The 12,913-nt window shown below is 41.1% G+C and overlaps 1 protein-coding gene across 1 annotated transcript in view; it reads right to left on the minus strand.

The window, feature by feature from the left end:
- DOPEY1 (dopey family member 1) overlaps positions 1 to 12,913 on the minus strand; it is a 114,578-nt gene that overhangs the window by 26,153 nt on the left and 75,512 nt on the right. Inside the window, exons 19-22 of the mRNA XM_023507792.1 lie at positions 9,838 to 11,827; positions 8,324 to 8,435; positions 8,032 to 8,214; positions 6,448 to 6,573 (exon numbers count right to left, since the gene is read on the minus strand). Coding sequence (XP_023363560.1) covers positions 6,448 to 6,573; positions 8,032 to 8,214; positions 8,324 to 8,435; positions 9,838 to 11,827 — 2,411 coding nt within the window. The remainder of the gene's footprint in view (positions 1 to 6,447; positions 6,574 to 8,031; positions 8,215 to 8,323; positions 8,436 to 9,837; positions 11,828 to 12,913) is intronic.

The raw sequence follows: 12,913 nt of genomic DNA on the forward strand, positions 1-12,913 counted from the left end.
AGGTGCCTACCACAATGCCCCTCTATGTTTAGAAATGAGGTCTCGCTCTGGCTCAGGCTGGTCTTGAACCTGTGAGCTCAGGCAATCCACCTTCTTTGGCATCCCAGAGTGCTAGGATTATAGGTGTGAACCACTGCGGCCAGCATCCTGACTTTGTTTCCACACAAAGTAAAGAATCATTTTTTCCAATTCTTGAAAGTATGATGATGGTATTTTAGTACGGATGGCACTAAATCTGTAGATTGCTTTGGGCAGTATAGACATTTTCAGTGTTGGTTCTTCCCAGCCATGAGCATGGTATTTTCTTCCATTTGTTAATATCTTCTGCTATTTCTTTTCTTAGGATTTCGTAATTTTCTTTGTAGAGGTCCTTTACCTCTTTTGTTATGTATATTCCTAGGTATTTCATTTTTTCTGAAGCTACTATGAAGGGAATTTTGCCCACAATTAGCTTCCCATCTTGGTTGTTACTGGCATATACAAAAGTTATTGATTTGTGGACATCCTGACAGACTGATGTATTTTTTGATCACTTCCACGAGTCTTTTGGTTAGTCTTTGGGGTTCTCTAAGAATAAGATCATATCATCAGCAAAGAGCAAGAGTTTGACCTCTGAACCCCATTTGGATGCCCTTTATTTCCTTCCCTTGCCTGACTGTATTGGCTAGAACTTCCAGTACCATGTTAAATAGTAGTGGTTAGAGAAGACAACTGTATCATGTTCCAGTTCTAAGTGGAAAAGCTTTCAGTTTTACTCCATTAAGTATAGTTTTAGCTCTGGGTTTGTCACAAATGGCTTTGATCAGATTCAGAAATGTGCCACTTAGGCCTATATTCTTAAAGGAAGCCGAATTTTATCAAATGCATTTTCTGCATTTATTGAGATGGTCATATGGTCTTTGTTTTTGCTTCTGTTGATACAGTGTATTACATTTATAGACTTGTGAATGTTAAACCAGCCTTGCATCTCTGGAATGAAATCTACTTGATCGAGATGAATGTTTTTTTTTAATGTGTAGCTGTAATCTATTTGCTAGAATTTTGTTGAGAATTTTTGCATCTATATTCATTAGTGAGATTGGTCTGAAATTCTCCATTTTAGTTGGGTCTTTTCCTGGTTTTGGTATCAAGGTGATGTTTGTTTCATAGAATGTGTCAGGGAAGATTCTTTCTTTTTCAATTATTTGGAATAATTTCTGTGATATACGTATAAGCTCTTCTTTGAAGGTTTGATAGAATGCTGATGAGAAGCTACCTGGACTAGGGCTTTTTTGTTGTTGTTGTTGGGAGACTTTTTATTGTTTCTTTGATCTCAGTTCTTGAAATCAGTGTGCTTAAGAGATCTATTTCTTCTTGATTGAGTCTAGGGAGGGTGTGGTTCCAGGTATTGATCCATTTCCTCCACACTGTCAAATTTCTGGGCATAGATTTTTTTGTAGTACTCAGAGATGATTTCTTGTATCTCTGTTATTATTCTCCTTTATTATTTCTAATTGAGGTTGTTAGAGATTTTACTTCTCTGTTTCTAGTTAATCTGGACAAAGGTTTATCGATTTTATTTATTTATTTTTTGAAAAACCAACTTTTCGTTTGTTAATTTTCTGGATGATTCTTTTCAATTTCATTCATTTCTGATTTAATTTTGATTTATCTCTTTGCTTCTGCTGAGTTGAAAATTAGAGCGTTCTTCTTTTTCCAATTCCATAAGATGGTTCATGACCTTGTTGATGTACTTTTTGTTTTTTGAATGTAGGCATCTAATGCAATAAATTTCCCTCTTAAGACTGTTTTTGCTATATCTCACAGGTTTTGATAACTTGTGCCTTCATTGTTATGTTTTTAAAATTTAATAACTTCCTCTTTTATCTCTTCCTGAACCCAACTATCATTTAGCATAAAGTTGTTCAATTTCCAAATCTTTGTGTGGGAATGAAAGGGTTTTTTGTTTGTTTGTTTTTTTGGCTGGGGCCAGGTTTGAACCCACCACTTCTGGTATATGGGGCCAGTGCCCTACTCCTTGAGCCACAGGCGCTGCCTATATCAAAGTTTTTGTTGGAGTTGAGTTCCACCTTTATTGCCTTGTGGTCTGAGAAGATACAAGGTATAATTTCTATTCTTTTAATCATGCTGAAGTTTGATTTGTATCCTAGCATGTGGGTGATTGTGAAGTATGCACTATGGGCTGATGAGAAAAATGTATATTCCTTAGCTTTGGAATGGTGTGTTCTGTATATATCTATTAATCCCATTTGTATTAGGATCACATTTAAGTCCTTTGTATCTTTGTTTCGTTTCTGTTTACAGGATCTGTCCAGTTCTGTCAGAGGAATATTAAAATTCCTGACTATTCTGGGGTTATGGGATACCATATTGCTCAGATTCAGCAAGGTCTGTTTCATAAATCTGGGAGCATTTAAGTTAGGTGCATAAATATTTAAAAGTGAAATGTCTTCTTGTTGTATTGTACCTTCGACCAGTATAAAGTGTCTATCTTTGTCTTTCTTAATTTTAGTTGCTTTAAATCTGTTTGTATCTGAAAATAAGATTACAACTCTTCCTTTCTTCTGATTTCCATTTGCTTGAAATACTGTTTTTCATCCCTTAATCCCAAGTCTTGATTTGTGTTTCAAGGCTAGGTGTGTCTCCTGGAAACAGCATATCAATGGCTTGTGCTTTTTTATCCAATCAGCCAGCCTGTGCCTCTTCAGTGGTGAATTCAGTCTGTTGACATTTACTGAGAGAACTGGTAAGTGTGGTGAAGTTCTCTATTTACCTTATTTTGTGAAAGTCTGTTTTGTAGTTTTATCTTTTGAACCATTGTGGAGGCTAAGTTTTGACCTTTAGCTTCTAGGTGTTTACTTTGCTGGTGGTGCATTGTGGTGGTCAGTGCTGAGAATAGGTCTATGTATTTCTCGTAGAGCTGGTCTTCTGGTGAATTTCCTTATGCTTGAATATCTGCAAAAGATTTGACTTCTCCAATTTTGAAGCTTAGGATACAGAATTCTGGGCTGGAAATTGTTTTGTTTAAGAATGTTGATGGTAGGGCGGTGCCTGTGGCTCAAAGAGTAGGGCACTGGACCAATATACCGGAGGTGGAGGGGTCAAACCCGGCCCTGGCCAACAGAAAAAAATTTTTTTTTAAAAAAAAAAAAGTATTTTAGGGCATCTGTGGCTCAGTGGGTAGGGTGATAGGCCCATATACCGAGGGTGGCGGATTCAAACTCGGCCCTAGCCGAACTGCAACCAAAAAATAGCTGGGCATTGTGGTGGGCGCCTGTAGTCCCAGCTACTCAGAAGGCTGAGGCAAAGGAATTGCTTAAGCCCAGGAGTTGGAGGTTGCTGTGAGCTGTGTGACACCATGGCTTTCTACCAAGGGTGACAAAGTGAGACTCTGTCTCTAAAAAAAAAAGAATGTTGAGGGTGAATGACCATGCTCTTTTGGCTTGGAAGGTTTTGGTTGAAAAGTCTGCTGTCATCCTAATGGCTCTTCCCCTGTAGGTCAACTGGATCTTACCTCTTGCTGCTTGCACAATTTTTTCTTTCATCTTGAATTTGGGCAGGTTTATTACCACATGTCTTGGAGAGGCTCTGTTTGAGCTGAGATGACCCAGGGTTTGATATCCATTTGAAAGGAGCATGTCAGGGTCTTTAGTAAAACTTGGTTTTCATTTATGATAATCTCCAGTAGAGCTTTCTTCCATTCCTTTGGGACAATCTTCTTCCCCTTCAGGAATCCCTATTATTCATATGTTTGAATGCTTCATGGAGTCTTATAGTTCTCTAAGCACCTGTTCTGTTTTCTCTCTCTTCTTTTACTGCCTGGTTAACTACCCAGGTTAACTCGAAAATTTTATACTCTAGCTCTGAGGTTCTTTCTTCTCCATGGTGTAACCTATTTTTGATATTTTCTACGGCATCTTTACATTCCCCTATTGTCTCCTTCATTTTTCTTAAGCTCTGCCATATCCTTTCTTATATTCTACATGTCTCTCCTCTGACTTTTGGTTTTGTCTTTCCATTTTGTCATCCATGCCCTTTATTGTATTTATTATCCATTTTTAAATTCCCTTTATGTCAAAACCATTAATTTTTCATAGATGGAATCTTTTGCAGTAGCTGTCTCATGGTCCTTTGGGGGAATTCCTCTGTTTTGGTTTTTCATGTTGCTTGAATTTTTCTGTTGATTCCTCCTCATGTGTTCTTTCTTCTTGTTCACCCCCTTGTGCTCCTTTTTCCTCCTCACTACCTCCTTTGTTTCACACAGAAGTCCTTGCTGTTGCTGACAATATATTGCAATGTGTTACCGAGATACCAGATGGTGCTGTGTTTTTTTGGGAGACAGAGAACCCAACCAGCAACCTATTCCTAACTTAGTTGCCCTCAGTGATCACCTGATTCTTTCCTGAGCATTCCGACACTGCTAGGTTGGGATCTTAAAGCTTACAAGAATCCTTCAGGGGCAGGTCTCAAAGTGTCCCCTGGCTCTAGTTCCCGTGGGATGTGAATATCCCTCACCCTGTCCCAAGAGTGGAATTCTGATCCCAGCAGGTGGAATTAAGATGGCTTTGATTCCACGACCTTCACCTGACCTTCCCACAGTGACAGGCCCCCGGCCACTGAGACCTACTCAGTATGTCTGCCATACCAGCCATCAAAACCAATGGCAATCAGGATTCAAATCTGGTTGCTGTATACTGTTCAAGTCTGCCACTTTTCCAAGCTTTCCACTTAATTCACAGCTTCCCCCAACAACTGAAAACTCCAGAAAGGCTTCCTCCCATCCCAGCTTCTGTAGGGGGCTAGACATTCCTAGCTGATCACAATCACTTGCCTAATTCATTAGATTTCTACCACTCTGGATCATACACTGTATCTAGGTCACCACTTCCTTGCTGTGCCCCCTGAACTATGACTCTGGGTAAGGTCCCCAAGCCAGGGATGGCTGGGTTCTCTCTTTTTCCCCAGTTGTTCTAGGAGAGCTCAGTTGAAAGATCCTTCTGGTCCACCATCTTGATTGGCTGACCTACTACAGAATTTTTAATATCCAAGAAAATGAGAAATTTTTGTAATACTCTTTCTCATAATCTCTTCTTCCTATGACTTTATCCCTTGAAGGACATTGCTATTATCATTGACATTTTCTTCTGTTACCTACATCGTTTGACTTTTTAGTCTAATTCTGTGTATTTCACTACACAATGCTCTGCTGACACTTCTTATTGTTGTCTGGTCACCTCTCCCAACTCTTCTGTAGTTGTGACTTTGTGCCTTTTTGAATTTATCCTTTTTTGTTGCTGTTGAAGAGACAGGTGTGTTCATGTTGCCCAGGTGGAGATGAAGTGCGGCCTCCACCCTTCATAGGCACATCACACTGTGTGCAGCCTCCTCACAGCTGGCCAGCAGGTATGCCTACTGTGCTTGTTGCCTTTTAAAATCCTTTTACTCTCATTTTTTGTTAGAGTACAGAGAAAAATCACATACCCTTCACAGCTTTTAATTAGTAAAGATTTAATTTCTATTCAACATGGTATCTACCACTAAATCCTCACATGCAAAATAATGTAACATGGTGTGAATGTTTATATTTATTACTTTAGAAAGCTTATGTAAAACAGAACAAAAATATCCAATCAGGGTGGTGCCTGTGGCTCAGTGAGCAGGGTGCCAGCCCCATATACCAAGGGTGGCAGGTTCAAACCCTGCCCTGGCCAAACTGCAACAGAAAATAGCCAGGTGTTATGGCGGGCACCTGTAGTCCCAGCTACTAGGAGGCTGAGGCAAGAGAATCACCTAAGCCCAGGAGCTGGAGGTTGCTGTGAGCTGTGCTGCCAGAGCACTCTACAGAGGGTGACAAAGTGAGACTGTGTCTCTAAAAAAAAAAAAAAAAAGATAATTTTATATATATATATAACCTTTAGGTGGAAAAATCATGTCTAAATTATTTTATAGCCTACTATTCTAATGCATTGTGATTTTTATCTAACACTATAGAACATTGTTTTTGAGCTTTCAAATTCACAGGGCAAAAAAATTCATATATATAATTCAGTCAAAACCAGTATATGAATTACATTTAGACACATGAACTACTTAAGCTATCATGCTGTAATGAAAAACAGTCGAGACGAAAAACTCTTTTCTGTATTCTCACTCTGTACTCTAAATGACAAGCATTTTAAAATACACTGTCCCATATCACTGCTTCTATGTAAAATAGAGTTACAGTTATAATACAATGCTAATTTCCTTTACACACAACCTCAAATTTCAATCAAACACTTCATGAAATTTAGGCAACTTTACCTAAATTTGTAGACAAACTTTTGCTTTCCCACTGTCTCTATACCCTAATCCCATTGCAACTAAAGGAGAGGTAAAAATTAGCATGTACTCACCAAATGCTTACCAAATGGAAAAACAAAAAGTTCCACAGGGTCAAATGCATACCTTGGTCCGGGGAGCAGTTTTATTCTGTCTTCTCTCATTCCACACAAATGCAATAGCAGCCATAAAGTGGACACCGTGATTCATTGAAATGGGGCCTAATAATTCGAGGATCTGCTGCCTTAAGTTCTAAAACATTTGAAGCAAATGAAAAGTGAATGTTAATAACTAGATTGTACCTTTTTCTTTTTTGAAATAATACATATAGTACTTAGGTATATTACTACCTAAATAACAAATTTAACAGTGATAGGAGCTGCAACTATGAGTATTTTAATTCTAATAGAAACACAAACCCTGTAAAATGATAGCTACTAATCAGTCAAATGCCAGTCTACTCACTGTGAAGAAATACTAGGAAAACTAACATAATGAAATTCAACTTAATTACATTTGACGTGCAGTCTTTTAAAGAGTGGAAAGGCATTTTATAATGACAGAACTCTTTGTGTTTTTATATAAATAAAATAACACATAAAAAGTATAGTTTAATCCCCTCCCCCAGTTTCACAATGTTCCTGTGAGCCCCAGACCTAGGTGGTCAGGTCTAGGAGTAAAATTAAGTTACTAAGGGATGTCAGTTTGAGAACGTGACACAGCAGTTGGAAAATACCAAAGAGTACAAGGAAGGAAATTTTTTTTAATTATCATCAGTTGCATTATCCTTGAGGTACTCGCTGCTAACATGAACTTTATTCTTTTGTCTGCACTTCATTTTTCTTTACACAATTAAGAACACAATTATTTGTTCAAGTGTGTAACATCCTTGTCTCACTCAACTACTGAGTACTTCGCCATTCCATAACAATTTTTCAAAACCATGATCATTACTGGGCACATAATGTAACACTGAAAGGATATTTTACTTAACCATCTTCTTCTTTATTAAGATCTCTTTTTTCCTATTAAATAACATTAGAATGAACACTTTGTATATTATATCTCTGCATAATTTTGGTTATCTTAGAATTCATTCCTAAAGCAGATTACTGGGTCAAAGACTGTGACTTTTAAAGCTCTATGTTTACATAGGCATTTGCTAATTTGTTTTCAAGGAGGGCTTTGCATAGTAAAAAGCCAACTTACAATGTCCTTAGAAAAAGGAACAAAGTTATCCCATGTATAAATGAACCTCGAAAAATTGTCACATGAAAGATACTACACGCAAAAGACCAAGTATCAAATTATTCCATTTACATGAACTACCCAGAAAAAGCAAATCTTTACACAGAGAAAAGACTAACAGCCGGCTGGGGTGAGGGCTGGGTGCAGTGGGTGCGTGCAGACGGGCACAAAGGAGCTTCCTGGGGTGAACTGTGTGCCCAAAGACTGAACTGGGGGATAGTCCACAACTTAAATTTACTAAGAAACAATCACTAAGTTGTGTACTTAAAATAGGTGCCTTTTATGATATGTCAACCATACCTCAATAAAACTGCTAAAAGTTATTTGGCAGTTAATCATGCATGCTATGCAGGGTGCCATGAACACTGTACGAGTCAGTCACATATTCTGAATGTGACCTTTGGGGAGGAAGGTCCTCCTACAGACTCTGGAGCTCTACAGACTGAGTGTGAATGGTCTGACCTTCGTGGCTCCGAGGTTAATCGTGGTGACAGACGCAGACGCAGCAGCAGCCGTCTTTTCTGAAGAATCGGCCTGGTGCAGCACACTCCAGAGGAGCGTCACGGACGACATGATCAGGTGGAGGATGGAGAGGATCCCGCTGCGTGCTTCAAATAAGTGCTTCTGGTCGATGTTGACCAAAAGCTGTTATGGTCAGGGAGAAAAATCCTAATATTACTTACGGAGATTCACAGTGGAAAATTACTGAACCTCAGAGTTAAGTTAAAGGAGCCAAGTTCTTGAGCAGCCTCACCTGGTGATACTGTGTAGCAGGATCCAGCAAGCAGTAATGGATAATGGCGGTGATCCCTTCCAGAAGAGTGAGAATCATATCTGGTGGGATAATGGATGCCATCCACAGAGGCCTGAAACAAGATGTATTCAGCTGAACACGAGTTCTATGAGAGCACAGTCTTGGTTTTATCGCTTTTACTTATTTATTTATTTAGAGACGAAGTCTCACTTTGTTGCCCTCGGTAGAGTGTTGTGGTGTCACAGTTCACAGCACCTCCAGCTCTTGGGCTTAGGTGATTCTCTTGCCTCAGCCTCCCATGTAGCTAGGACTACAGGCGTCTGCCACAATGCCTGGGCAGCAGTTGTGGTGGGCTCCTGTATTTTTTTGTTACAGTTTGGCAGGGGCCAGGTTCAAACCCACTACCCTCGGTATATGGGGCCGGTGCCCTACTCACTGAGCCACAGGCACCACCTCCTGTTTTATCACTTTTAAATGATACCAGGCACACAGCAGATGTTCAACAAATAAAAGACCAAAAGAATAAACCAAGTGCTTTTATTTCCCAATCTATAAAGTAAGTGAGCCAGGCTAAATGTATTAGAGTTCTTTTTAACTAACAAATTCTATATAAATAAACAAATACAGCCACTGAACCTCCAGCTACTGGGCAATGGGGGCACTACAGTATTAAATGATAAACGCAGTTTCTTATTTTACATGGAGTAGCTCTGGTTATGATGGAGATAAATAAGACACCAGTCTACTAAATATTTGGCTAACTTTTCACAGACTAATTTTGAACATGGTCTGCAGACAAAGATGAAATTTGCTACCAAACCATGAAAATCCAAGAGAAAGAAATAAAATAGGTGGGAGAATCATTAGTAGTCAATTTAAATCAATTTCAGCTGATATTAATTTTCACTTAGATGACATCAGATAAAACTGCAGAAATCCCCTCCTAAGCATCTTCTGACTTGCTGCTCAGTGGAGAAGAGTGTCAAAACTAACTTCATAGCTTGGGAGAAAAAAAGACCTGTTAAATACTCCTTCCCTTTTCCATTCTAGATTCTTTTATTGAGACACTTCCTTTTTTGTTGTTGTTGTTGAGACAGAGTCTCACTATATCACCCTTGGTAGAGTACTGTGACATCATAGCTCACAGCAACCTCAAACTCTTGGGCTCAAGCGATTCTCTTGCCTCAGCCTCCCACATAGCTGGGACTATAGGTGCCCACAACAACGCCTGGCTATTTTTTGTTGCAGTTATCATTATTGTTTTTAGCTGGCCCAGGCCAGGTTCAAATCCACCACCCTTGGTGTACGTGGCTGGCGCTATAACCACTGTGCTATGGGCATGGAACAAAGACGCTTCCTTAAACTGAGTTTTGTTCTTCATAAACAGTGACATACTATTTATAACCTGTTGAAAACCACTGATTTATTTATTTATTACTTATTACTTGTGACTCTCTAGATGTTTAAGCATTTGTGAAAAATTATCAACCACAAAGTTAAAAACTGACCCTCACCTACTGTCCGACAATCCCGTTTCATACTTATACTGCTGGATCAGGTTCTCCAGGTTTCTGCACAGCTGCAGTGTCACGGAGACGACCACTCTCTGCAGCACCCTGCCCATGTAGGGCAGAGTGGATGTGACCAGGCCGATCCACTGTGGGTGCATTCTGCATGCACAGTGCTGGTGCAGGGCCCGGATCACCGCACAGAGGAACATGCCTTGGCACGCGATTGGCTGAGCATGCAGGTACTGCAGGGAAGTCATGGGCTGATGGGGACTGATGTGTTCCAGGTCAGACACAACAAAATCAAAAGCTGCTTCGTTCTCTTCAGGAATAGTCATCACCCGGTGTTCCAGAACAATCAGCCTCTGAAGCACCCTGAGCAGCTGTGACTGCAGCGTGCTGCCACTGTCAAACTCGTCCTCTGAGAAGTTAATGAGGCTGTCCTCTGAAAAGCCCTCTTCCACAGCGGCCGTGTTCCTGCCTGCCAGCTTCTCACTGTGCCACTTCTGGGCACTGAAGATGGACGAGAGCAGGCAGTGTAGAACCACCTTCTGGACTTTGCACTTGGACAACATGTCAGAAATAAAACTAGGGAAGCCCTTTGCTGAGCTCTCTATCACCTTCGCCAGCTCAGTGAAGAGCAGCGTCAGGACCTCCATGCTCATCACCTGCATGTTCCGATTGCCCATCAGGTCTTGGGCAGTGGCCTTGACATGCGTGGGGTAGTGGCTGCGCATGTAGTACAGACAGAGGGAGATGAGGATCTCTATGTACATGGAGCTCCGGAAGCTATGGTTGGAGTCCACTGGAATGTGGCTGTAAAAGTCTTTGCCCATTACAGAGATCCGGTGTCGGGCCAGCAGGTTCTGAAGCAGGGACAGCTGAGGAGTATACGCGTTATTCACACTAGTGGTTGAAATGGCGTTTACAAAAGCAATGGGGTTAGTCTTCAAGATGGCCTTGATGGCCGAGAAAGCGTACAGAGTTCTGGATGAATCGTACAGCTGGAGATACAGGAGCACGTGTTGATAGAGAGGATGGATGTTGAAATTGGGAGATTTCCGTGATCCTGGAGAACCCATGTCACTCTCAATTTCAGAAATCTCTCCCTCTCCACAGCTATACCAGTTCTCTAAATCCAGACCATCACTGAAGAACACACTGGTCTGTTTGAGTTTTTCGTTTGAAGTTTTTTTCTTGTCATCATCCTTCTTTCTGGCAAGTTTCACTTTAGGTTTTGCTCCTGGTTGTTTACCTGACTCCTTAACGATTGTTTCTTTCTCTGAGACTTTTTCTGATAATTTTTCTTTAAAGCTGAATTGGATGCTGCTGTGACTCCTCTGTCTAGATTTAGTTTCTGTGGAAGCAGCAGAAGTGTCAGGAAGAGGCTGTGTGGCTCCTGAAATACAAGGTGAGGAGCTATTCCTGGGGACTCCGTCAGCCAGGCACGCCTGCTCTTCCTCCGCCGAGGCAGACAGACAGTCAGAGCTCTCACTACCCAGCAAAGCACTGTGACCCTGCTGAGCAGAAGGGTCTTCGGTTTTCATCCCCTCTTCCCCTGGATCTGTACCACTGCACTGCGGGGGCACGGCTTCTGCCTCTGCCTGACACGTCACTGAGGCAGACTCTTCTTCAAGGCCACTCACCACCTTACAGATCAGGTCGTGTAGCACCTGCTGGATGTCGTCCTCCGGGGAGCTGGCCTTTGGCACTGGAGGCTCCTCCTGGGCATCCCCGTTTTCGGGATCGACTTCATAACTCAAGTTGTCCCCAGCAGAGGACTGTGAACACCCTGAGTCGGAACTCTGAAGGGTTTCCACCTGCTGGTCTGGAAGATCAAAGTCAGACATGACCATGGGAATCGTCTCGCTGCTGGTGCTCAGGAGGGAGAGTCTGTCGCTGAGAGGGTTGACCGTGAGGCTGAAGGTCTCCATCTCCTCCATGGTCAGCGGCTTCTCACCGTTTCCCTTAGATGTGATGAGGTGTACTTGGCTTACTGGTATGTGAGAAGAAAGAAGTACAGAAAGAAAATATAAAATATATTAAAATAATTGAAAGGCAGAAATTTAAACTCAAGATTTTAAATTAGTGTCATCATCTAGGTGTATTTTCCTGTTAAAATTACATTTCATTTTATCACAACTTTAGATTTTTTAAATCAGAAAATTATGTAGGTGACAATTAGAATTCAGTGGTTTAAAGATAATTCGGCAACACGCCTATTACGCAATTCAGTTAAACAGAATAGCACATTTAACACAGATAAAATAGAAAAATTTGTCATCTTTCCCCCCCAAATAAGGCATCACTTTTACTGTAGGTCAAAAGTTTATTTTTTCTTGCTGTGTAATACTTCCCTTTAGTAATGCTGCTTCTAAGAATTTAAATAGTTTAGGATATAGTCAAATGTATAAGTATATAACCTCCTTGATTTTAGTACAATTCAGTGAGTACTCATGGGTCATATAGTGTGTCTAAGCCCCGAGCCTTGCAGACAGGGAAGACGAGACACCGCTGCTCCGCGGTAGAGTTTGAAATTCGTAGGAGAACACACGTACACCATTCACTTCTGCACTGCTGGGGGCATGCTATCTTGCTGGGAGTTTTTTCAGAAAAGGTGACAGGCTTAGTGCCATACAAGTAGTACAAACTCAATGCCATCCAATTTGGGGAAAGCATCACGATAGCACAGATAAGGTCTAACACCGACCTCAGAGGGGAGGAGAGAATTCAGCAGACAGGCAGGCAGAGTGCTCACACTGAGACATTCTGGCAAGAAGTATAGTCTGGCAAATCTTTAGAAGATTCAGGAGGAGAGGTGGGAAGGACGGGAACCAAGAGATGCATGCTAGAGACAGAGCCTGACGGTTTGGTTTCAGCCTCCCCACTTTCCAGCTGTGGGACTCTGAGAGCCACAGCCTTCTAAACATAAGCAGCCTGCCTCCCAAATGGCCTTTCCTCACCACCTAACAGCATCATCTTTCAAAAGAGTCATCTATCCCTAAAGCATAACATATTAATCAGGGGCCATCACCACTGCACAGAAGGCATCACTCTAAGTAAGGTGTGGACTGTTTTTTTT

This window comes from Otolemur garnettii, unplaced genomic scaffold (assembly GCF_000181295.1).
Source record: "Otolemur garnettii isolate 467f Iridium unplaced genomic scaffold, OtoGar3 scaffold00205, whole genome shotgun sequence".
NCBI lineage: Eukaryota > Metazoa > Chordata > Mammalia > Primates > Galagidae > Otolemur > Otolemur garnettii.